This window comes from Polypterus senegalus, chromosome 15 (assembly GCF_016835505.1).
Source record: "Polypterus senegalus isolate Bchr_013 chromosome 15, ASM1683550v1, whole genome shotgun sequence".
Taxonomy (NCBI): domain Eukaryota; kingdom Metazoa; phylum Chordata; class Cladistia; order Polypteriformes; family Polypteridae; genus Polypterus; species Polypterus senegalus.
In genome coordinates, this window is record NC_053168.1 from 107,591,547 (window position 1) to 107,617,915 (window position 26,369).

The 26,369-nt window shown below is 38.7% G+C and overlaps 1 protein-coding gene across 2 annotated transcripts in view; it reads right to left on the bottom strand.

Moving 5' to 3' along the window:
- LOC120515943 (spermatogenesis-associated protein 48) overlaps positions 1-26,369 on the bottom strand; it is a 77,699-nt gene that overhangs the window by 45,651 nt on the left and 5,679 nt on the right. For both annotated transcript variants that reach the window (XM_039737333.1, XM_039737334.1), the window contains exons 2-8: positions 24,279-24,379; positions 23,651-23,727; positions 19,551-19,689; positions 18,994-19,061; positions 10,700-10,741; positions 10,475-10,582; positions 6,304-6,405 (exon numbers count right to left, since the gene is read on the bottom strand). In XM_039737333.1, the coding sequence (XP_039593267.1) occupies positions 6,304-6,405; positions 10,475-10,582; positions 10,700-10,741; positions 18,994-19,061; positions 19,551-19,689; positions 23,651-23,727; positions 24,279-24,379 (637 nt within the window). The remainder of the gene's footprint in view (positions 1-6,303; positions 6,406-10,474; positions 10,583-10,699; positions 10,742-18,993; positions 19,062-19,550; positions 19,690-23,650; positions 23,728-24,278; positions 24,380-26,369) is intronic.

Below are 26,369 nucleotides of genomic sequence, written 5' to 3' on the forward strand. Positions count from 1 at the left end.
CATTTTTATTTACCATTGTGTCAAACAGTGACAACTTGTTAAACACTTGCTGGACATGCAGCTAAGAGTTTTGCTGTACTCTGCACATGTGTCAATACTACAACTACTTCTAGTACGATTTTAGTATTCTAGTATGATTTTATGCACTCATAGACCTGCAGCAAAGACTTGTGGATAATTTGCTTCTTCTTGAAGCCAAAAGAAAACTGAAACAGCTGCCTAAGACACAGCAAAATGTGCATCAGTAATAAATCACTTCTGGATCTTGCTTGATCATAACATCTAAGTCAATACAGAAGGACTGCTGGATAACTAGCACTCACACTTTTATCAGTTACTGTTCTGAGTCTTTAATGTATTTTATGTTATCTAATTTATGTGGCAGAAGCTACTATATGCGTGACGTGTAGCTTACTTTCCTTACATAGAGTTGAGTACAAAAAAAACATGAATTCTATTGTCTTTGTGAGATATGTTAGTAAAGTAAAATAATCAACCAAATAAACCAAAAGGCAAACAAAACTAAGACAATAAGGAAAAGCACTACACAAGGGCCCCATCTAGTGGCCAGTGCTTGCACTTTACTTTATCAGCCACTGATTTCATGTTCATAGAAAATTTTAGAACTTGAACAGTCAGTCAGTCAGTCAGTCAGTCAGTTATTTTCCAACCCGCCATATCCTAACACAGGGTCATGGGGGTCTGCTGGAGCCAAATCCCAGCCAGCACAGGGTGCAAGGCAGGAACAAACCTCAGGCAGGGCGCCAGCCCACCGCAGAGGACTTGAACATTAATAGATAATTGCATACGATTATAATTAATGACTTTTTTAAAAAAAAAAATATATATTCCCATTTACTTTACTATATGCAAATGAAAGTGAACTTACAGATCAGAGAAATGGCTGAATAAGAAGATAGGAAAAGAATTTTGAAGAAAAAGGCTATATAAATCAGCAGCAGTAGCCATAATGCTTAAAACAACAGGAAATTAACAGCTAAAAATATTTAAGGAGAACTATAATGTGGCAGAAAAAAATTATGATATACAAAAAATAAACCCTGGGCTGTTAGGCTCAATTTGGAACAGAAAATGCCCATGCTGCTAATGCGCTATAACAGCAGGTCTGTGGCAGAAGAAACCAGAGTCCCCCAAGTCAACATGAAGATAGAGGCAAATCTGTCCACTAGAGTCCGAGCAAAGGAAGGCGATCAAAATAAAACTCCATTGCCGACACCCAACAAGTTTTTACCAGATTCAGAATAACATATAAAAATATAGCCGTCCATACATCCATTTTCTAAACCTGCTTTACTCGGAGCAGAGTTATATCAAAAAGCAGTGGGCACAATGCTGATACAACCCCTGGAAAAAGTGTGCCATCATAAGGTGAACACACAGAAACACACAACACATGCTCACTAGGGCCAATTTAGCATTCCCACAGGAAATTTATGCAGTGTAGATGCCACTTGGGCTGGACGGGCATCCCGGCCAGAAGAGGAGATGGTTCCTTACCCATACGGGAGGCTCCTATCAGACAGATAGGCATCCCGGCCAGGGAGGAGAACGGATCAGACCCTGAAAGAAGGACCAGAAGGGATGAACGGACAGCCCATTAGAAAGGGAAGATAGAGCTGGGGTGCCTTTTACTCCCCCCAGCACGCTAGATGTCTATTGGTGCACATTGGGAAGCCAGCAGGGCATGCTGGAGATTTAGTCTGGCAGAGCAGCCCTGCTGGGGTCACTGGGTGCTGCAATAGGACGCTGCAGGGAGACAAGCTCCTTGCTGTAATGGACTTTAATATCACCCTTAAGTATTTCCATCAGGCTGTGGCCCTGGCACCGGAGGTATTCCCAGGTCCTTAATAAAAGAGACCGCCCTTCTTACCCAGGTGAGTCGGAGCTGGAAGGAAGGAAGACAACACTCAACTGGAGGAGGGCAGTGTGGTGGTGAGAGGAGAAGGATTGTGGAAAAAAGAAAACCTGTGGATCTGTTTTGTGTTTTTGAAACTGTGTGGAGGTATCTGGATGAATAAACCATCCATTATTTGAACCCTGGACTGTGTTCTTGTTGGTGTTTAGGGCTCGATGAAGCCCAAGGGTCCATCACAGCATACACAGGAAGAACATGTAAACAACACACATAGGAGACCCAGAACATGAACCACAGTCTTCTTAGTGTCATAACGCTACCACTGCACCACTGTGCCATCCCCATAAAAAGGTAAATAAAAAAAAAAACCTGAAAGCTAGGAACACACATTTTCCAGAATATGGTTCTTCTACACCAAAGTGGAAAAGAGATGTTGAAAGTGCAAAATATCAAAAGAGTAGCATTTAACTCTGTGAGAAACTAAATTATGCACTAAGGAGACCACATCTGGAGTTCTGTGTGCAATTCTGATCACCACACTACATGAAAGACACAGCAACACATGAAGAGAGCAACAGAGTGCATCCTGGGACTTAAGGACACATCGTACTTTGACACACTCATCAGAGAATTAAACCTATTTAGTCTCGAGCAGAGGAGACTACGTGCGGACCTAGTCCAGGTCTTCAAAGACATTGTAGAACCCTTTCAGCTACACAGTGAATTGCATACTTGAGGACACCAGTAGAAATTAAAGGGAAGTGCATTTAGGATTGAAACCAGGATATGCAAAGAGTTGTGGGAGTCTGGAATAAACTATCAAGACATCTAGTTGAAGCACAAACCTCGACAAGCTTTAAGAAGCGGCTGGATAAGATTTTGGGACAGCTTAGCTATTAACTAAACAAATGAGACTAGTGGACCGAATGGCCACCTTCTGTTTAACAAATGTAAATCATCTTAATCAATGTTGAAAGATTTGGAAAATTCCAGTTACACTTCATCTAGCATCTCATAAATTTAGTAAATGGGAAAGCCATGAAATATGGATACCTGGCTTGTCATGTCTATCACACTATGTGGTGTTCAAGCTCATCTGCACTGGCTTATCCTGGAAGAATGAGAATCATGAAGTTTTCGTTAATATTAACCACTTAAAACTACTTAATGTTTACCTTTTGGAAGCAAGCACATATGCCGGTAAGTTTCTTTGGGTGTGTGCAAGACATGATTGATTTGGACATATCAGGTGCCCTCATGGGTCATAAGTCTTTACACTACGTACTACGTATATAATGAGATGCTTGGGGCACTGCAGCATAAAGGAAGCATTCTGCTCTGGAGAGCTCCTAAATGCTCATGCTTTATTAGAATGGTGGCAAAGTGCAAAACACAAATGAAGAATAAAAATGCAAGTTTATATCATTAAATGGTAAACAAAACAATGAATAAAACAAAAGCTAAAATGTAAATATTTTCACTATGAGATAAGTTGAAAGTAGGAGGATCACCAGAAAGGGAACACAAAATCCAAGGAAGGCTTAGTATTGAACTTGACTCAGTTAAACTGTGTGGTTTGGTCTACCTCTCAGACCCAAAACACGTGTGTGTATGTGAAAGTGCCTGGCAATGGACTGGCACCCTGTTCAGGCTTTGTTTCTGCCTTTGGTTGGTAATGCTGGGAAAGACTGTGTGTCCTGTCCCCCAATGTAGATAAAAGATGAATGGATTCAGCAACATTTTAAATTGTGTGCTACTACCTGTTTGCAAACGGAAACTTCTACACTAGTGTATTAATATTCTACCATATCTAGACTAAGTGCGCTCTCAGGCTTATTCTCATTGCAGTGGGCCCCTCATAAGAGGCATGTAATGTTTCAAATGCCACACTTTTTTGGTATGAGCATCCAGTCACTCAGAATTTATTTTATAAGGCACCTTTCACAAAGCACACCATATGCAAGAGGATAATCCAGTCAGTTCAAGTTGCCACAGTTACCAAAGTGCTCATTTCTCACTGAAAAGTTAAGCATTTAAAAGAATAATAATAAAACATTTTATTTATATAGCACTTTAAATAATGTTAATAAAGTTGCGCTTGTGCTCATATATATAGTTAGACATTCAACACCACAATCTGATCTGTTTTGACTACAATTGCATTTGCATTTTGAAAAAAGAAGCCTCCAGTAAATAAAAATGTACTAACTAGTGACCCATCAAATTTCTGAACTTTCTTTGTCCAACACAATGTTCTCTGGAAATAGCGTTGATTCACAGAGTAAGGAAGATAACCAAAAGTAAATGAAATAGATTGTAGAATATATATTTTTGTACAAACCCTAGTAAAAAGAAATACATCTTAAAATATACTTCTAAAAACATATTATGATATCTTTCAATACAACAAGACATTTTAAAATATGTAAATTATAGCATCAGTATGTTAAAAATAACATGCTGTAAATATATTTTTAATGTAGCGTCTCTAACTATTTTAAATATACGTTAACACTATACAAGATTATAAACTGTTATACCTGCCACACACTCTCCACCTTGCATTTTTTAATTTGCTCTTTAATTAATATTGTTTTTATCAGTATGCTGCTGCTGGAGTTTGTGAAATTCCCCTTGGCAATTAATAAAGAATCTATCTATCTATCTATCTATCTATCTATCTATCTATCTATCTATCTATCTATCTATCTATCTATCTACAATGGAAACTTTTCTCTGTTTTTGCATAAACATGACCTAAAAATAGATAAAGAGCACACAATTATCAGTTCATTTATAGTGGAAATTTAAGTCCGGTGTTTCAATCAGTGGGATGAGTGTGTGAGTGTGGTAGGCCCTTCCCTATTTATTAAAGAAGATAAATCTGGGTGTTCACTATCAAAGTCTGATCTTGACCACACCGGTTTGTGAAAGTGTGTCATCCCTCGATCAAAACCTCAGATAAAAACAATATAATGATAATAAAAGCTGTTGATGTTCACCAGGCTGGAAAAAAGTTACAAAACCACCTGTAAACAGTCTACTGTCAAGCAGATCATGTACAAATGGAGGAAATTCAACATTATTGCTACCCTCTCCAGGAGCTGTCAACCAACAAAGAGCACTCCAAGAGTAAGGCATGTAATATTCCAGGAGGTCACAAAAAACCCCAGGGTAATATCTAAAAGCCTCTCTTACATTGGCTAACTCTATTGTTCTTGAGTCCAACTACAGTATAGCAGAACACTGACGAAGAATGGTGTGCATGATAGGGTTGTAAATATAAAGCCACTACTCTCCAAGCAGAAAATTGCTGCCCATCTAAAGTTTGCTAAAGACAACATTAATAAGCCAGAAGGCTATTTTTGATGTGAATGAAAAACGTTATGTTTGGCTATTAGCAAATATTGCATTGTAATATAAGAACCATATAGCATCTGTAAAACATGGTGATGGCAGTATCATGGTTTGGGCCTGCTTTGCTGCCTCTGGACCAGGATGGCTTGTGATCATTGGTGTAACTATGAATTCTGAATTGTACCAATAAATTCTACAGCAAAATGTCAGAGTACTGGTCTGTGAACTGAAGCTCAAAATAAAGTGGGTAATGTAGCAAGACAAAAACCCCAGACGGACAAGTCATTCTACCAAAGAATGGTTAAAGCAGAAGAAGTTTCATATTTTGGAATGGCCGGCTGTAAGCCCTGATCCTTATTTTTCATACAGAAGACATTGTGAAAGGATCTGAAGGAAACATTTCATGCAAGGAACTTCACCAACATCCCAGAGCTGAAACAGTTCTGCATTGAGATATAAGCTAAATTTCTTCCACACTGATGTGCAGGACTGATCAATGGTTACCAGAAATGTTTACTTGAAGTTATTGGTACAAAAAGGGGCCACACCAGTTTTCACACATACATATGTAACAATGGATCATTTTCCTCAATAAATCTACAGGGTGAACTTTGGAGGTTGACAAATGAATTTATCCAATAAAGTGCATACTGCACCACGATGTCCATTTACACTCCCATCTATTTCATTGTGTGGTCATTCTATTGTACTCGACATAAACCGGTGCTCAAGCAGCTGCAAAGGGTGCAGTTATGCATCATCAGCTGTTCTTTATTTAGACCAATCTGTCTGTTATGCAAATGGCTCCTTGTAGCACAGCAGGTTTGGTATTCTCCAGAGTGTTGGGTTAAACTGAAATTTGGCTGTTGCCATTAGAGGCCAGATTTATACCCTGACATTGTACTTCATTTGAAACTTACTGAAACTGTTCTGAGTTGTTCGACAATCTAATTAGGAGTCATCTCTATGTGACTGGTGCTCATCTATATTACGCTCCTTGAGGTGCAGCAATCATTTAAACAGCAGCCTTCATTTTACCCATCATCAAAGTGAAACTATCTGGCTCTTACCTGTATGTGTCTGCTGTGGTCGGAGGGCTAGGGAGCTTCGAATTTGCCGGAGTTGAAGCTGTAATAAGAACTCTGCCAGTGTAGCCAGGAATATTAGGGCGGCTGAAAACAAAAGAATTCTCTGTGAATTATGGGTAATTATGACATTCAAGGGCACAAAAGGCAAACCATCTATTACAATCCACCCCATGCACACAAGCAAATCAGCCACAGAACATTGACTTCAAGAGAAATTGAACTCATATTCTTGTGGAGTGTATACTGATGTGCTGGATTTTACAGGGATATTTTGCTACTTGTGTGGTACGGTGGTGCAGCTATAAGCTAATATGCAAATAAAGCATTCTGATTTAATTTTTACTGAGAGGAAGAGTCAGATAGATAGATAGAAATATTAAATACAGTCTTCTGTAAAGTATCCCTATGTGACCAGCAGATGGTGATTCAAGCAGAGTTCCAAGATGTGCCTACTGATTTGATTTGAAAGAAATACAAAAGTAGACTACTCTTTTTTTCTCAACAAGTCTGAAAGTGAATGGGCAAATTAGGGTAAATTTAAGGTTAAATTTTGCACAAACATTAGGAAGTTTTTCTTTACACAAAGAAAGATAGACACTTGGAATAAGTTGCCAAGTAGTGTGGTAGACAGTAAGACATTAGTGACTTTCAAAACTGTACTTGATGTTTTTTTGGAAGAAATTAGTGGATAGGACTGGCGAGCTTTGTTGGGCTGAATGGCCTGTTCCCGTTTAGATTGTTCTAATGTTCTAAATAACAACAAATAATCACAAAATGACCACAGACTAAGGTCTGTATATTTTGGAGAAGAAAAAGAGAAAGGAAGGTGGCACAGTGGGTAGCGCTGCTGCCTTGCAGTTTGGAGACCCAGGTTCGCTTCCCGGGTCCTTCCTGCGTGGAGTTTGCATGTTCTCCCCGTGTCTGCGTGGGTTTCCTCCCACAGTCCAAAGACATTCAGATTAGATGCTTTGGCAATTCTAAATTGTGCTTGGTGTGTGTGTGTGTGTGTGTGTGTGCATGCCCTGCAGTGGGCTGGTGCCCTGCCCAGGGTTTGTTTCCTGCCTTGCACCCTGTGTTGGCTGAGATTGGCTCCAGCGGGTTGGATGATGGATGGAAAAGAGAAAAGCATAGAGGTGTGAACAAGAGTGCCTCTAGCGGGAGACTGTCAGCCATCCCTGTTGTTCATCAATGTAAAATAAAATCTGTAATTAGTTATGCAAAGATTTTTCATTTTTATGATTTGTATTTTTGACTCTCTAAATGACTGGTTTAGTGTCCTAGCTGGGAGCGGAAATAATAACTAGCCATAACACCTGCAACCCAACACCACCCCAAACCTCCAAAACACAGAGAGGGAGAGATGGCTTTAATAATTTGTGGCATTACAAAAAAGCACTACTCACTTACAAGATTCAGTGCTATTCTTGAGTGATCAGCCTGTTTTGGTCAAGACTGTAGGCCAGATCCTACACCTTATTAAAGTCACACTCCTCATCTTTTCTAATTTGCTATAAGTGCTTTCTTTCAAACTCCTGTAAAATCAGCATTCTTTGCTCCCCGATTACTATGGTTCTCATTTTCTTACAGATCTACTATATTAAGGTGTCCATTGATTTGCTCCTCATTTCTTCCACTTCTTCTTCTTCCTCTTCATCTTTTCCCACTGCTATGTGGGGTTGATGTTTTATAGGTGTTGGCATTATGTTTATAGCTGGATGCCTTCCCTGACACCAACCATCTACATTTATCCAGTATAGGAGGACAATGACATATTGAACATTAATTTCTTAATCATCTATTGGAATCCTTCCAGTCTAAAGAATGATCTCAACAGAACACACAGGCTCTCATTCCTATTGATAGCGATCTCCTGAATTCTAGTACTGGAATTCTCTCTTTGGGCTGTTTCCTTTTGATTTTGTCATTGTATTTGATATAGCTAACAACGTAAAAACTATACTGGACTGATTATGAAATTTTCTGTGCAAGACTGTGATCCTAAATTTCTTCCTGGGAACCCAGTATCACTAAACGGCCCCAGTGGTGCCCTTCTTTCCACACACTGACCTGTAGATTTACCTTCTCACTGTGGTACAAGTAACACTGGTCATATGTTCCCCAGTGTGAGTTTTCCTTTCTCTATTTGAGCCAAAGCGGTCCCCATTCCTCATCTGTGCCAACCAAGCAGCCCATCACAGGGATCTCGCATGGTGTTTTAGAGTTTTGCTTTATGTGTTGCCACACATGGAGGACTGGTGAGTTATTTATTCAGACAATTTCTAAGGCAGCACAGGGGTTTACTAAGAGGGTGGAACGTTTTTTCTCAGTCTCCGTTTCCCTCTCTATAATTCAGGAACTCCAACTGGAAGAGGATTGTCTGCACTTCCGCCCACTTCCAGATCCATATCTTCCACCCAACCATAATAAAGAACACACCAGATATGAACTCAATTGACCAGAAGAGCTCAGTGACACAAACACCTCAAAGTGATTTTTTCTTATACCACAAGAGGGAAACATTTTGCCACAATTTCAAAAAAAGTGTTTTTTTTTTTTTTTGTTTCAATACAATAAATGTTGATCTCCTGGCTGAAGTCCCAAATCTTTCTGTGCCTACCATTTCTTATATTGTACAGTACGTGATTTTATTAAATTGAAAAGAATTAAATGGGATTATCTGGTGCCAGTGTTCCTTCTTCTCTAAAGCCACTCTCCGTGTTTTGATGAACTTTGTAGCTCTCATCTGTCTAGAGCTCTCCCTGTTCAGGTTTTCTTGTAAGTCTCCAGTTCATTACCTTCATTTCAGAACAGTTCCTCTGGCATTAACCATCTAAAATGGATCTTACCGTGCTTTACAGCAGTTCCTTTGACTTTGCTGCTTTATATCAACTTATGTTTCAGTTGATTACTTTGTTATAAGTTAATCAGTCTTTATTTTCTCTAGTGCCATATTAGATCACACCATGAAAATATGCTCAAAAGAACAGGGAAGACAACAGAACACTAAAATTTACTGCACTGTTTTCTATTCTCCTTTTAGTCCTTGTCAATATTTTCATTTTTATGTTATCTAAATACCCTACACATCCATTTTCTATTCAGTACACAGTTGTGTACCTAAACAATGAGAGATTCAGACAGTTAAAAGCTACAAAATTCATAAAAACCCATGTAGAGCGGCTTTGGAGAAGAGGGAACACTAGAACAAGATGATTTTCTAATCTGCTTATTCAGTACACAGTTGTGAAGAACTGGACCCCTTCCTGGCAGCACTTGGGGCATAAGGCCAGAACCAAAACTGGTCAAATGAGAGTCACACTCACACACACCAACTCGCTTGAACCATAAATGTAACAAACACACTGACATCTTTGGGATACAGGATAAAACCCACAGAGCCACCTGAAAGATGTGCAAACTCCACAAGGACAATCGTCAGACCTGTGCTGAGGATTCTGTAATTGTGAGGAAACATCATTAACCACTGCAACACCATCCATCTCCATAATGTTTTTTCTCAAATTTAATTCTCCTGTAACGATTCAGTCTGTTATTATATTATAATGTTATTTACTTGGTGATCAAAACAGCACTATACATAAAATATAAAAACTGATAAGTTATGTCTGGAGCCACAACATTACATCGTGCTCAGTGCTGCTGCCTCATAGGTTCTGGAGTAGAAGTTCAAATTCTTGCCCTGTTATTGTCTGTGTAGAGTTTACATGTTCTCCTTCTGCTTGTGGGCTTTTATCTGGGTACTACAGTTTTACTTTAGTTTTTAAATTTGCTAAAAGTAGAGTTTTGTTTAAGTAAAAAAGTGAATCAATATGCTTAAAACCCTAATCAGATGGGCTTAGTTTTAAATCAGGGATTCCTACGCCTGATTACCACTCCCAGAAATTTTTACTATAATTTTGTTTTACTTTACGTTTAATTTATTGGAAGTGAAAGGAACTCTGCTTTGGCTTAGGGGACCTTAGAAGAAAACAGTTTGAGAAGCACTGACGTCAGGTTGGTGTTCACTCAGAATATTTGGATATAGTCGAAAAGCTGCCATTTGAATATAACTGCTGGAAAAGCAACTTCCTTAAAAAGGAAGGAAGTCTTAATTCTTGCAAGCAACACATTGCAAGCTGCAAAGGATACCTACTGTGCCGTATCTGTGTATCTGGGCTTTGTGGTACGAAGCACAGTGAATGGGCTGAACTCTTTTTCTGGGTTGTCTATATCATCCAGGTTCTCACCACCTACAGAGCCGCTAACCAAAAAAAAAGAAAAGAAAAGAAAAACACAGTAAGACAGATGAACCATAGATAGTGAGCCAAAACAGGAAATGGAATTGACTTAAAAAGTTTGAAAAAAGAGCTTGACTCACCTATACAGGGGGATCTGAAGACTTTTCACAGAAGGAGAGATGCTGCAAAAAACAAAACACTGATACTGTATTTATAGAGTCTTGTCACAAGATCATATTTCACTCCTGTGGAAATAATTTAAAAAATATGCCAATTCAGAAGACTAAACCTGATGATGGAAACACATTTCAAGGAAATAAATTCCAGTATTTCTTCAGTTCATTTTGGTGATTTATAAAATGGTAAAAGATGTGTTTTTGGAGTGTATTTATAAAACATAAAGGATCCAAAAGCCACCAAGTCGGTTTATTGACTCAACATTTATTTCTGAAGCCATAGCTCATCCTGCTAGTGTTGTATGCAGAGTATGATCCAGCTCTGAGAAAGGAAACCAGTCCTTTTCATAGGGCACTGGAGCACACGTCAGCACCAGAGGATTAACCTGCACAAGTGGGAGGAAACTGGACAGCTCAGAGAAATGGCAAGTGGATGCAGTGAGCAAACACCAGAGGAAAGAAACTCGGGTCCCTAGAGCTGTGACCCAGGCACTCTAATGAAAATATCACCACGAGATAACTTACATACAACAAAAAAGAGACGTTGAGCTCAATGTAAAACGTGTTTGGAAATTTGCATTTCAGTTATATCAGTTTTAAAGCATTTAACCACATCTCATGATTCCCTTTTCTGGCCACTTCATTCAATATATAGATATGAAATACATAAACATGAGCCGTGAGTCTGGGTTTTGTACATAAACAACTACAGAATGTAAAAAACATTTCAGAACAATGTATACTATGTAAAAATAAGGTGGAATATGCTTTTACATTAAACAAATTGTATTTTCTAGAATATTTTTCTTGCAAGTTTTTGTCTAGCCTTTGATATAATTTCATTCTCAAAATTGTAAGCTTTTCTTCAATAATTCATATACCTAAAGCCTATAAAAAGCACTCACCTCTTCAGAAATTTTGACATTTTTTTTGTTATAAAACTTTGAATTTTGTTCTTTTTTAAACACTGATCAGATGAAAAAAGACTAATGTCAAAGTGCAAACAGATCTTTGTAAAGTGGTCTAAATTAATCACAAATTTACAACACAAAATAATCAAATGCATAAGTATTCAAGTCAGTATTTAGTAGGTGCACAGGTCTCCCTCTGACAGCTTTGTACATCTGGACACTGCAATTTGTCCCCATTGTTCTTTGCAAAAATGCTCATATTCTGTCAGGTTGAATGAGCACTCTGAGTCTGCCACTCCAAGATGATTTAGATAGATAGATAGATAATTGATTATGTTGCAAGTTATTGAAGATATGGGAACTAATGAATAATTTTAATAAACTCAATAACTAAATTCTTACTGTTATACTGTGACAAGCACTGAAATGAAGTGTAAGACACATTGTATTTTTAAGGATAAGCCACAGGTTGCTTAATTTATTGCTGTCGCACCCCTGCCACAATCCCTTTTGCTCCATCACAAGAGATGCTGCCAAAACAAAAATAACAGTGGGATTGCCACAATATGTTCTCCTAATCTCACTGGCTGTCTATAGGTTCCCCTACCATACCATCTGCACATCAGAACAGGTCATTCCCCTGAAACTAAATATGTTCAGACCTTCTGGGAAAAGCTAGGGTTACTGCTGGAAGAGGCACTGATGAGGCCATTGGGAGCTTACCCTTTGGTCTGTGTGTAAATCCCAATGCCTCAGTGCGGTGGCAGTGACACTGTGCTGTAAATATGGCATGGTCCTCTGGAAGAGATGCAAAACTGAGATCCTGACTCTCTGTGATCATTAAAGATACTTGGACATCTTTTGAAAGGAGTAGGGACCTGTCCTAGATAAACTGTCCATCATGACCGTGTCCATTCTGTCCCCCTAATCATCCTTTATTAGCTAACCATCTTGCCAATCACCCCTTCACCAGCTAATAGCTAATGTATGGTGAACATACTGGCGTAATTGTGGTTGCCATTACAACAGCCGGGTGGGTGCTACACATTGGTGGCATTTGAACTGGTTACTCTCTGTTTATATAAAACACATAGAGTAGCAAGAAAATAAATGTAATTAATCAATATTTATTACCACTCTCTCCACCTCACTTTCCTCAAACCAGTCGATCTTTGTCACAGGGTATTTGCCCTCTTTTCTTGCACCTCCTGTAGCCCTCAAGCCCACACAAACCTGCTACTTTTAATTAATTTGCCACATCAACTATCAGCACTGTGCACAACCTTTATGTTTGACTTGCACAATAAAATATAATTTCTGTGAAAACGTAATGAAAGTAACAGCACACAAAAGGGATGCAAAGTATATTGAATGGTTTATTTTGAGAGGATTCACCCTCATCACTCACTGATTCTACCTGGGTTCAAACCCTTATCTTTGGTTCTTTGGTCTGAATATATTTCAGCGTAAGATACCCATAAAAGGCCATTGAAGCAGAACTAAAGACTGACGTTATGCCAGGGATGAAGAGCAAAGATTTTAGATTGGACATAATGAGAGTACAGTATTTGGTTTAAGGTCTATTTTCAGAACCCTAACAGACTTGAACGTTGAATACTTTTATAATGAGATTCCAAAACAACTTGTGACGACATGTGACTATTGCTCATTTAATATTGTTAATGATCTCTGGTTTGATTATGACCAGTTATTTTGTGTTAATTTGCTATGTTGGTCAACGCAACCTGGCACTACAAGAGTCAGCACCTACAACGAAATACTCTTTGCTTGGGTGTCGTACAATTTGCAGTGTGTCCTAATTAGGCTCTTCGGAAACTTGGATCTGCATTGGTTGTGGACTACTGAACAACAATCAGCTTCACCAACTGAACAAAATGAGAATTCCATCAGCATAACTGACTGACTGTGTTTCTGACTGCGAGTGTCTTATCTTCACAGCAGTATTGTTCAAGTTATTGTTCAGTTCAATAATATTTAGTATTAGTGATGAGTCCACCTCTGATAATTAGTGTGGGCTGTCCACTAATGAGGACACAAATGAGTAGGCCACACACATGAAAACTTGTGGGACCTAATGGAGTCAGCCCTCAAGCTCTTGAGGCCTGTGCTGACCAACTGTGTGTTGACCTCTGCTGTCCTTTCAGTCTGTCACTAAGGCAACAAAGAGTACCACTGCTGTGGAAAACCTCATGCATCATTCCTGTTCCAAAGAAGGCGGACACCTCTTCATCTAATAACTACAGACCAGCGGCCTTTACATCCCACATCATGAAGACCTTTGAGAGGCTTGTTTTGAAATATATAGGTCTTCTTGTCAAAGACCACTTGGAACCAATGCAGTTTGCCTATTGGACAAAGATTGGAGTGGATGATGCAATTATTTATCTGCTCCACAAGGTTTATCTCCATCTTGGTAAAACTGGTAGCATTTTGATGATTATGTTTTTGATTTTTTCCTTGCTTTTAATACCATCTAGATATCCCTGTCAATGGGGTAAACTCATGATTGTACAGGTAAATAAACCTATGGTGTCCTGGATGGGCTATTTGTCCAGCGGACCACAGTTTGTAAGGCTCAATGGCTGTTTTTCTGGTGTAGAAATGAGAAACTTCCGGAGCACCACAAGGAATAGTAATGTCTTCTTTTCTGTTCTCTCTGCTGTACACCTCAGACTATAAATATAACAGTAGATCATGTCACTTGCAGAAATTCTCAGATGATTCTGCGGTAATGGGGTGTATTGACATGGGAATGAGACAGAGGATACTAGTTAAGTGAAGACTTAACTAGTGAAGCCACACCTAAGAGCCTCTATGTCTGTTCACTACTCTTGGAGTGGATCTAGTGGGGATGCACTCCTACAATTACTTGGGGATCCACATCAATAATAATAATAATAATTATTATTATAATAATAATAATAAATAATTCTTTACATTTATCTAACACTTTTTTCACTACTCAAAGTGTTTTACATAGTGAGTAGAGAGCCATTTAAACCCCCACTAAGATGTAGCATCTATCTGGATGAAGTGATGGCAGCCATTTTTGCACCAGTACGCTCAACACACATTATCTGCTAGGTAGTGAAGTGGTGAAACAGACAATTAGAAATAGGGGATGATTAGGGGGGCAGAATGACTAGGCCATGGAGGGCAATTTAGATTGGACATCAGGATACAACCTACTCTTTATCAATGATGCCCAGCGATCTTTAATGACCACAGAGAGTCAGGACCTCGCTTTTACGTCTCATCTGAAGGATTGTGAAATTTGTACAACAAAGTGTCTCTATCACTGCACTGAGGCATTGGGATCTACATTCAAACCAACAGGGCAAGCACCCCCTGCTGGTTTCACCAACACCTCGTCCAACAGCATCCCAAGCTTTTTCTTATAAGGTCTCCCATCCAACTACTGGCAGGGCATGGACATGCTTAGCTTCAGTTGGAAGATCTATTCTGAAGTGCATGTGGTAAGGCTGCTGGCACCAATGACATGCTGGACAGGTCAAGTAACACAGAGGAACTCTGTCTATCTGTCTATCAATCTATCATTAAGTACTAGGGTGTTGTACCGTGTTAGCCATTATGAATGTAGAGAAAAGCCAAGCAAAATGACACCTTTTATTGGCTAACTAAAAGGATTACAATATGCAAGCTTTCAAGGCAACTCAAGCCCCTTCAATAAAAGGTGTCATTTTGCTTGGCTTTTCTCTATTGTGGGGTACAACCCGGACACAGACAGGCAGACATGTTGGTTCACCACACGTTTTATTTACAATACTATTTACAGAATTAAAGTGCACACTCCCAATGCCTCGGCACCAATCGCCCCTCTTAAGTCCTGGCCGCACAACAATGCCTTTCAGTCTTCAGACCGCCTCCACTCCTCTCCTCCGAGCTCCGTCCACTTCCACCCAACTCTCGCCATCGAATGGAGGGAGGCGGCCCCTTTTATACAACCCCGGATGGGCTCCAGGTGCTTCCTGAGGAACCTCCACCGACACACCCCCATGTAGCGGAAGCACCAGCTGTGTAGCCAAAAGCCCTGCTCCTCTTCCCCCAGCACTTCCTGGTGTGGCGAAAGTGCTGAGGTCCAGGGCTCCCAAGGGTCCCTCCCTACAGGGTTGGGCTTCCAAGCCCTCTACCCGTGGCCCCCAACACAACCAGGGCGGTCGCCCCCACGTGGTCTGGAGGAGGCACAGGCCCTCCTCTGGTCCTCCTGGGCTTCCCGGCTGGGTACCACCTCCAGCCGCGTGCCAAACTATCCATCATTAAGAAAAGGTCTAAAGGATTTAAAGGGTGTTTCCATCCTTCCATGCGTTATGAAGAATACCTGACCCAGATCAAAGTCACTGAGACGTGAAGTTTATCCTTCAGCGTGCACAAGGTAGGAACATAACCCCCATTCTATAACAGCATACACCCACAGGCACCAGTGCTGGGCGATATGACGATATATATCGTGGGGACGATAGAAAAGTGTCTATCGTCCTATTTCTCTTCTATCGTTTCTATCGTTTCTAACCTAATTTTATCAATTACTAAAGAAAATATTGCATTAAAGAGGCTATGACAAATGAATGATAATGTCTTGTCGCTATGCAATGCATACTCTACCCTTTATATAAGTGATAATCAAAAATAAAAATGAACTTTTTCGCAAAGAAACTCCATCTTGTGGTTTTGTGACAGTTCAGTTAAATGTCACTTCAAAATAAAGTTGCAAAAAAAAGTATGCAATGATATTTTTGTCAAACTTTTAAGAGAATAACTGGAAACGTACTTTATTGTGGGTGGTTTATCGTGATATATATCGTTATTGTGATATAAAATAATCCATATCGTGATATATGATTTTTCCATATCGCCCAGCACTAACAGGCACACACACAAATATTATGCTACAGCTGTACTGTTGCATGAACTGCACTGAGAATAATTCAGAGAATAAAATGTGTTAGTTTACCAAACCATAACACAAGTATACACTGAACAAATTGTTTTCATTAATTCATGTGATTTTTATATACCTGTAGTTTGAGGTGTTAAATTCAAAAATTAATATAATTTTTCTCTATCACATTTTTTTTAATAAACACATTTTTAGTTGACACTTATAGCTTCTTTTTTATTACTTTTGCACTAAAATTAAATAAAGAACAATATTTTGTGTTTTATAACTTGTTTGAACTTAATATTTTCTAATATTAAAATCTACATTTAAGGTATAACATATATTTTTAAGAGTTATGACCTGCAATGGGCACCATTTGCTCATTGTGGAGACCTGAAAGTTCTTACTGGTACGCAGTCAGGACATTGGCAATTCTCAGGTTTTTTGTGTGAATGGGACAGCAGGGCCAATTATTGACATTGGGTTCAGAAAGAATGGCCAGCTAGACAAAAAGCTAAGCTTGGTGCCAAAACACATCATCGGACCTACATGTAGCTTGGCAGATCTAGATAAATTGCTGCTGCCACTGCTTCTTATTAATTTTGGCTTTATGAAGAAGTTTGTCAAAGCCCCTTGAAAAGCTGGAGACTGTTTTACGTAGTAGTGCTGACTGTTAGATTAGATTCAGGCTAAACTGAAAGAGGACATTTTGCTGGACCTGATATTAGAAAACTGATTTCTGATGCAGAACTTGATTGTGTGATGAACGACCTACAACAAGAGGCTTGGGTGTTACTCAAAAAATTAATTTAGATAACAATAAATATCCACATTATAAAGACATTGTGAAAAATGTATCAGTTAAGTTTAAGAAAGTGGTTTGCAACATAAGTCTTAAAGTTCACTTTTTTGGATTTGCATTTGGAATTTTTCCCAGACAATCTTGGAGCAGTGAGTGAAGATCAGGGTGAAAGATTCCATCAGGATATCAAGGATATGAAAAGAAGGTACCAGGGATATCAGGATGTCAGTCTGATGGTAAACTATACTGGTTTCATGATGATGCACCCCCAAAAAAATTACAAACAATGGACCACCAAACGAAGTTTAGAATTAAAAAAACTGAGACGTGACAAAAACTGGGGAAGTTAATGTTACTTGTTGACATCTAAAAGGACTTTGAGTTACATTCTTTGTATGGATTTGTGCTACATAAATATTGTACATGTAAGTCAATGAATATGTGCTGTTAATTATTAAGTAAATATTTTAATGTCACATTGATATTGAACAAAATTGCATACATGAATAAATTGTATAATTTGTTCACTTTTAATTCGATTTCATTGTAGTTTTGTACTTAAATGTGGCATGATGAAGACATTCAAATGTATTTCAATATGTTCATGAATGCAAAAATAACTTCACAATTAAAAAATTTTAGGAGTTTAATTTTGCAGACCTTTAAAAAATATGATTCTTCCTATCTACCGCTCTGAAATAAGATGACATCGGTCCATTTCCTGCACTCCCTTCGTTACCCTAAAGGCTTTCACGCTAATGGACCAGTCGGGGTTTTGCCAGACGCTGGGTGACAACTGTGAGTGACCGAATAATAAGAAACCCAGCCAGGCTTCAAAGCATTGATGGGAGAATTGAGCAAGAATCGAACAAACAGTTTTCTTAAACGTAGATCCATATCGATCTGACAGAATTTGCTTAAAATATACGACAACAGCAGAACATAAAAGTGTCACCCAGAATACCCAGCCGGCTGCTTTGGAAGCAGTTCAGTAAGGCACCATATTTTATTGCGGTAGTTCAGAGGCATTGGTGTGCTAGGACAACTTTCATCACTTTTAAAAGACGAGTATTTTTATAGCTGTATATTACAGTATACGTTCTAAATCATTTTAGCTGGCGGTATTGTTGAATATGTAACGACGCAATAAAAGTTTTTTTTAATCTGTTTATTCAAAAAATACACCCGAATAATCAGTTAGCCTTTAGAAAATCACAAGGATTGAAGCACAGAGACATTTAAAAACAAGACAAGAAAGCCACTGTGAAGCCCTGGGTGACAAAACAATGCCAAATGCCAACGCGTGGAAGAAAATAATAACGTATTACCATTAATAAACGCCCGCTTCACACTCGCTTTTTTACAGAGTCTTTTAAATGGATCTAAAGAAAAAGTTTTGCACTTAAGACTCCGCATACACACATAAGTTCAATCAGCGCCTGCGGCCCGATCACACCTCGGTAACTTTACAGTTCAACAAAATAAACCAGGAGTCAACACCAAAAACACTGAGTAAAATGACATGGCACCATAAAACATAGCATTATATTATTCTTCTTAAACTTCGGCAAATGAAAACTTATACCAGCCAATAAATCTGATCGCGCAAAAATGAGAAACTCACAATGTGATTGGTTTTCTGACGGTGTTCGGTGTCCTTAGTTGCATTCTGTCCCATGCGCTGCCAATGCTCTGTGGAGACAGCAAAACCATTACAAAACACACAACTGCAGAACGAGTATATGGTTATCTTTATTTATATAAACAAGTCTGCACGTAAAAATTCATTTCATTTACATTCTTGCGTTTATCTCTACTTAATACAAGCAAATTTAAGCGAAAGGGAAAGTCTGCCCTCCAATGGCCGTCTGGTGAAGGGCACTCTATAGCTAAAGTTCAGGCTGAATTACCTGTATATACAGAATTCGCCCATCTCGGTTCTCATATACATAATAGCATTTTAGTAATATGAAAAAATGTTAAAATCATATAATGCACGTATATAGCAGAAATATGGTTTATTTTTCAGTTAATTAGTCACTATAGATAATAAGGAGTCATTAAAATGTCACAGAGGTAATGAGGTTGCACCATTTATAAATTATAGTAAGAGGGGCATTATAAAAAAAAAAAAATAAAATAAATAAATAAATAAATAAATAAATAAAACTACTAACTGACCTGCCACACTTCAGGTTCGGCTTCATATCTCCTTAAAGTAAAACACTGGCTAACGGGATCTGCCATCATTTCCAGCGTTTTATCAGGAGGATTCATCTTTGGAGGTAGCTTTGAATCCCAGGGTACATCCTCATAGCTCCTAAATTTAAAGAATCATTACAAAGAATTTTATAATAACACTGGTCTATATCAGACTTATAAGATGCGAAAATGAATAAAAATAATAACATATCTCTTCTTATTAATATTACTGCTATTCTTGACACAATGTATTGTTCAGCTATTCCAATTTTCTCATTCCTATTGTGGATACACTGATATAATTATGCTTACTTCTTTGATTTGTGAGACAATATGACTGAGTATACAGAAAGTGAAGATTTGTACAGGCTTTGACATACTTATCAATTAACAGAGGCACTTCTTGTCTTTTCCCGTGTGAAGCTGAGTGTCAATTAATGTGCATGTGTATATATACAGTATATACAGAACTGTGCAAAAGTTTTAGGCAGGTGTGAAAAAATGCTGTAAACAAAAAATGCTTTCAGAAATATAAATAATGATTGTTTATTTTTATCAATTTACAAAATGTAAAGTGAGCAAACAAATGAAAAATCTAAATCAAATCAATATTTGGTGTTACTACCTTTTGCCTTCAAACCAGCATCAATTCTTATAGGCACACCAAGGTGAGGTTGTGGAAGACAGTTTTATGTCATGGCAAGATTGAGAACAGCAACAAGACACAAGGTAGTTATACTGCATTGGCAAGGTCTCTCCCAGGCAAAGATTTTAAAGCAGACTGGGGTTTCAAGATGTGCTGTTCAAGCTCTTTTGAAGAAGCACAAAGAAACGGGCAATGTTGCGGATCGTAGACGCAGTGGTTGGCCAAGGAAAATTAGTGCAGCAGATGAAAGACAAATCAAGCTTATTACCCTTCGAAATCGGAAGATGTCCAGCAGTGCCATCAGCTCAGAACTGGCAAAAACCAGTGGGACCCAGGTACACCCATCTACTGTCCGGAGAAGTCTGGCCAGAAGTGGTCTTCATGGAAGAGTTGCAGCCAAAAAGCCATACCTCCGATGTGGAAACAAGACCAAGTGACTCAAGTATGCATGAAAACATAGGAACTGGGGTGCAGAAAAATGGCAGCACAAGCTCCGGACTGATGAGTCAAAATTTGAAATATTTGGCTGTAGCAGAAGGCAGTTTGTTCGTTGAAGGGCTGGAGAGTGGTACAATAATGAGTGTCTGCAGGCAACACTAAAGCATGGTGGAGGTAACTTGAACGTTTGGGGCTGCATTTCTGTAAATGGACTTTGGAGATTTGGTCAGGATTAATGGTGTTCTCAATGCTGAGAAATACAGACAGATACTTATCCATCATGCAATACCATCAGGGAGGTGTATGACTGGCTCCAAATTTATTCTGCAGCAGGACAATGACCCCAAACATACAGCCAAAGTCATTAAGAACTATCTTCAGCGTAAAGAAGAACAAGAAGTCCTGGAAGTGATGGTATGGCCCCCACAGAACCCTGATCTCAACATCATCGAGTATGTCTGGGATTACATGAAGAGACAGAAGGATGTGAGGAAGCTTACATCCACAGAAGATCTGTGGTTAGTTCTCCAAGATATTTGGAACAACCTACCAGCCGAGTTCCTTCAAAAACTGTGTGCAAGTGTACCTAAAAGAACTGATGCTGTTTTGAAGGCAAAGGGTGGTCACACCAAATATTGATTTGATTTAGATTTGTCTTTTGTTCATTCACTGCATTTTGCTGATTGATAAAAATAAATGATTAACACTTCCATTTTTGAAAGCAATCTTTGTTTACAGCATTTTTCACACCTACCTAAAACTTTTGCACAGTACTATATATATATATATATATATATATATATATATATATATATATATATATATATATATATATATACTCACCTAAAGGATTATTAGGAACACCTGTTCAATTTCTCATTAATGCAATTATCTAATCAACCAATCACATGGCAGTTGCTTCAATGCATTTAGGGGTGTGGTCCTGGTCAAGACAATCTCCTGAACTCCAAACTGAATGTCAGAATGGGAAAGAAAGGTGATTTAAGCAATTTTGAGCGTGGCATGGTTGTTGGTGCCAGACGGGCCGGTCTGAGTATTTCACAATCTACTTAGTTACTGGGATTTTCACGCACAACCATTTCTAGGGTTTACAAAGAATGGTGTGAAAAGGGAAAAACATCCAGTATGCGGCAGTCCTGTGGGCGAAAATGCCTTGTTGATGCTAGAGGTCAAAGGAGAATGGGCCGACTGATTCAAGCTGATACAAGAGCAACTTTGACTGAAATAACCACTCGTTACAACCGAGGTATGCAGCAAAGCATTTGTGAAGCCACAACACGCACAACCTTGAGGCGGATGGACTACAACAGCAGAAGACCCCACCGGGTACCACTCATCTCCACTACAAATAGGAAAAAGAGGCTACAATTTGCACAAGCTCACCAAAATTTGACAGTTGAAGACTGGAAAAATGTTGCCTGGTCTGACGAGTCTCGATTTCTGTTGAGACATTCAAATGGTAGAGTCAGAATTTGGCGTAAACAGAATGAGAACATGGATCCATCATGCCTTGTTACCACTGTGCAGGCTGGTGGTGGTGGTGTAATGGTGTGGGGGATGTTTTCTTGGCACACTTTAGGCCCCTTAGTGCCAATTGGGCATCGTTTAAATGCCACAGGCTACCTGAGCATTGTTTCTGACCATGTCCATCCCTTCATGACCACCATGTACCCATCCTCTGATGGCTACTTCCAGCAGAATAATGCACCATGTCACAAAGCTCGAATCATTTCAAATTGGTTTCTTGAACATGACAATGAGTTCACTGTACTAAAATGGCCCCCACAGTCACCAGATCTCAACCCAATAGAGCATCTTTGGGATGTGGTGGAACGGGAGCTTCGTGCCCTGGATGTGCATCCCACAAATCTCCATCAACTGCAAGATGCTATCCTATCAATATGGGCCAACATTTCTAAAGAATGCTTTCAGCACCTTGTTGAATCAATGCCACGTAGAATTAAAGCAGTTCTGAAGGCGAAAGGGGGTCAAACACCGTATTAGCATGGTGTTCCTAATAATCCTTTAGGTGAGTGTATATATATATATATCAATAGAAACAAAGGTTTGTGATATTGCTTGCATATTTGTAGCTACAAATCCACAAAGGGAGAAGATCATGGTAGGGGTTGAAAGCTTATATGATGTGTTGTCACAATGTAACAACAAACACAGAATCAAAATTCAAAGCGATAATGACAAAAAGTTAATTCCAAATATTGTTTTACTGAAGTTTTACTGTAAATGTGTAAGTTTAAAAAGTATTTGTGTGTTCATTTCAAAGCCAAACAGAATGAAAATGTATAATGCAACGAATACCTCTAACGCAACACGAAACATAATTTTATTTCAGTTTATTACATTTTACCATTTCTTACTATGGTTAATTACTCGCTGTAATGTAAAATAATTAGGTCTATTATGCATATGTAACAATTCTCATGAAAATAACAATCTGTTTAAATTGTACATCCACTTCCCCATACGTGAGCCTCAAAGTGGCTAGTGTACAGCACCTGCCCGGGGGTTGTCTAGCCTTTGATATAATTTCATTCTCAAAATTGTAGACTTTTCTTTTCTTCAATAACTCATATACCTAAAGCCTATAAAAAGCACTAACCTCCTCAGAAATTTTGACATTTTTTTGTTATGCAACTTTGAATTTTGTTCTTTTTTTAACACTGATCAGATGAAAACGACTAATGTCAAAGTGCAAACAGATCTCTGTAAAGTGGTCTAAATTAATAACAAATTTACAACACAAAATAATTAAATGCATAAGTAATCAAGTCAATATTTAGTAGGTGACAGCTTTGTACATCTGGACACGGCAATTTGTTCCCATTGTTCTTTGCAATAATGCTCATATTCTGTCAGGTTGAATGAGCACTCCGAGTCTGCCACTCCAAGATGTCCACTACACACAATTTCCTCTGCAAGCCCTGAAATGACTGCTACAGTCTGTGCCACCTACCTCTGAGTGGCTGAGGTATAGATGTATCTCTTAGCAAGCTTATCCCGGCAGGCATTCAAAGAAGAATCTTTCAAAGTCTACAACATAAGAAGGAGCATGTAACATGTACTGAGTTTACACTTGCACAAATCTACATCATAAAAGAAATGCTGCGTAACTTTTACTTGTCATTCAGTACTATAAGCCCCACTGTGGGCTGGCAGGTGACTGTCCAAGGCGAGCAAGGCTTTCATTGTAATTACTGAGGTATTAAAAGACATTCATTTCAAAGCAATTTTACCAGCCTTCCCTTTGATTCCAGTGATTTAAATTGCCTTGACAGGTACATTAGCATATAACAAAAGAGTGTAGAATGAAATAATAAAGACACCCCATAGTCTGCAATAAAATACGGACATCATCTGACTTAGTAACTACATTTTCACAAAATAATCACCAGTGTGATAACATTTAGTTCCCTGAAGCGTCTTTTAACAAAACCACATTATTTTATTATTATTATTATTTTACTTTTCTACTCCACAGTGCATCTTTTTTCGAGTGGCCAAGAGCTAATGGGCTACATGCTTGTCATTTGAAGTCATTCATGTCAGTTATGATTCTAAATAAGTAAATCAGTCTGCCTTACCTCTGTAGCTGGCTGAGAGTCTGTAAAAAAGAACTTGCTTTTTGAAAGTGTGCAGGGAGATCGGGGAGGCGCTGGGAACACTCTCACTGGGCTTGTCCAACCTGGCAGAAATAAACAGGACATTTATTTATTTCAAGACTAATAATATTATGTTTGTGGACAACTCTTTGTTATATCAATCAATCAGGCTTTATTTTATATAGTGTTTTTCACAGCATATATCATCAAATTACAAAGCATACAAGAACACATCTCAAACCAGCATGACAGCACAGAGCAATATAAGATAATAAAAGACATGGTACATTAAAAAAAAAAAGCAAAAGTCGAGTTGTACAAAAGTAAAATTCAATTGAGAGTAGAGTAAAAACATAAGCTGGCAGAAAACACACTAGAGCCAGAATTGGAATGGAGCCATAGAATAAAATGAACACATAGGATAGCCCATTTAAAATAGAAGGAAAAATGTCAATTTTCAAGCTCAATCTGAATGTTAATGGAGTCTCACAGACAGAGAGTAGGAAGCACACAGATAAGAAAGTGATGAATTTCCATAAGACAGGCATCACGTTAAGCTGATGTGGGATGTTGAAGCATATTAGCAGCACGGGGGTCCTCAGTCCCAATGAATGCAACTCGGTGACTTCAGAACAGACAGCAGAATTGTTTTACTGTATGGCACGTTTACAGATGTATTTAAGTTGGAACAATTAGCAAACAACTAAAAACAACTCTTTCATTTATTACAATTCTTATCACACAAGTCATTATTCATCCTCGTCTGACTCCTAGCAATCCATTGCTCTAGTCCTGCCTCTAATTGATTCCACCAATAATTCTTAGTTAGGGGCTGTCAAACCCCTACTCTGTCTATCTTATCTGTTTGATAAGAGCTATTCTTACTTGCTACTATAATTTACAACCAAAGAGTTCACATTCAGGGTGGTGCAGTGGGTAGCGCTGCTGCCTCGCAGTTAGGAGACCCAGGTTCGCTTCACAGGTCCTCCCTGTGTGGAGTTTGCATGTTCTCCCCGTGTCTGCGTGGGTTTCCTCCCACAGTCCAAAGACATGCAGGTTAGGTGCATTTTCATTTCTAAATTGTCCCTAGTGTGTGCTTGGTGTGTGTGTGTGTGTGTACCCTGCGGTGGGCGGGCGCCCTGCCCAGGGTTTGTTTCCTGCCTTGTGCCCTGTGTTGGCTGGGTTTGGCTCCAGCAGACCCCCATGACCCTGTAGTTAGGATATAGCGGGTTGGATAATGGATGGATGGAGTTCACATTCTTTCTCTAAGTGAGGGACCCATCTTTCTCCAGCTCTCCTGCACGTCTTATTTTTGGCTTTATAAACTATTGGTGGTTTGTAGCTCATACAGAAAAATAAACATATGTAGGCATAAGTATTTTTAATCCTAACACTTACATCCTAATGCTTAGTAAAATAGAGTGTCTACTCTTCTCATGTGCTTATAATACTTTTCTAATACATAGAGATTACCAATTTTAAGTATACAATTTTCTATAGGGACTGGCAATGATGGCAGCTGTGCAGGACTATTAAAATGTACAGCTCTGTATGTTAGGAGTAGATTTTCCCAAGAAAGTTGATAATGCACAGAAAACCAATATAGTTGAGCCAGGTGAGGGGTGACGTGCACATTGCATTTGGTTGGATGTTTCGCACATGTTGCAGTTTGACTATGCTTTGGACAGGAAGATTGAGGAAAAGAGAACTGCAGTAGTCTAATCAAGAGGTGACAAAGTTGTGACAGAGCACATCTATCGTACTGATGGTGATCTCATTTAGCTTGTCTGTAATTAATCATGTTCAAAAGCTAGATGGTTATTAGAGAAACCTCTGTAATTGTGCTGGCACAGCTGGAAACTGTCATTCTGTTCAATAAAGTAAGTCACTTGTCTTCCCTTGGGTTGTATGACACTGGCATTCCTTAAGTTGAATTCTGGTTTGTTAAGTTTGACTTGGAATGTTATTTGCTTTTAATTAATATCAATAAAAAAATATTTCTAGGTTCAGAAATGGCTAAAAACAGCTTTCTAAAGAAACATTATTTTCCAGACTAACGGTTATTCCATGCAA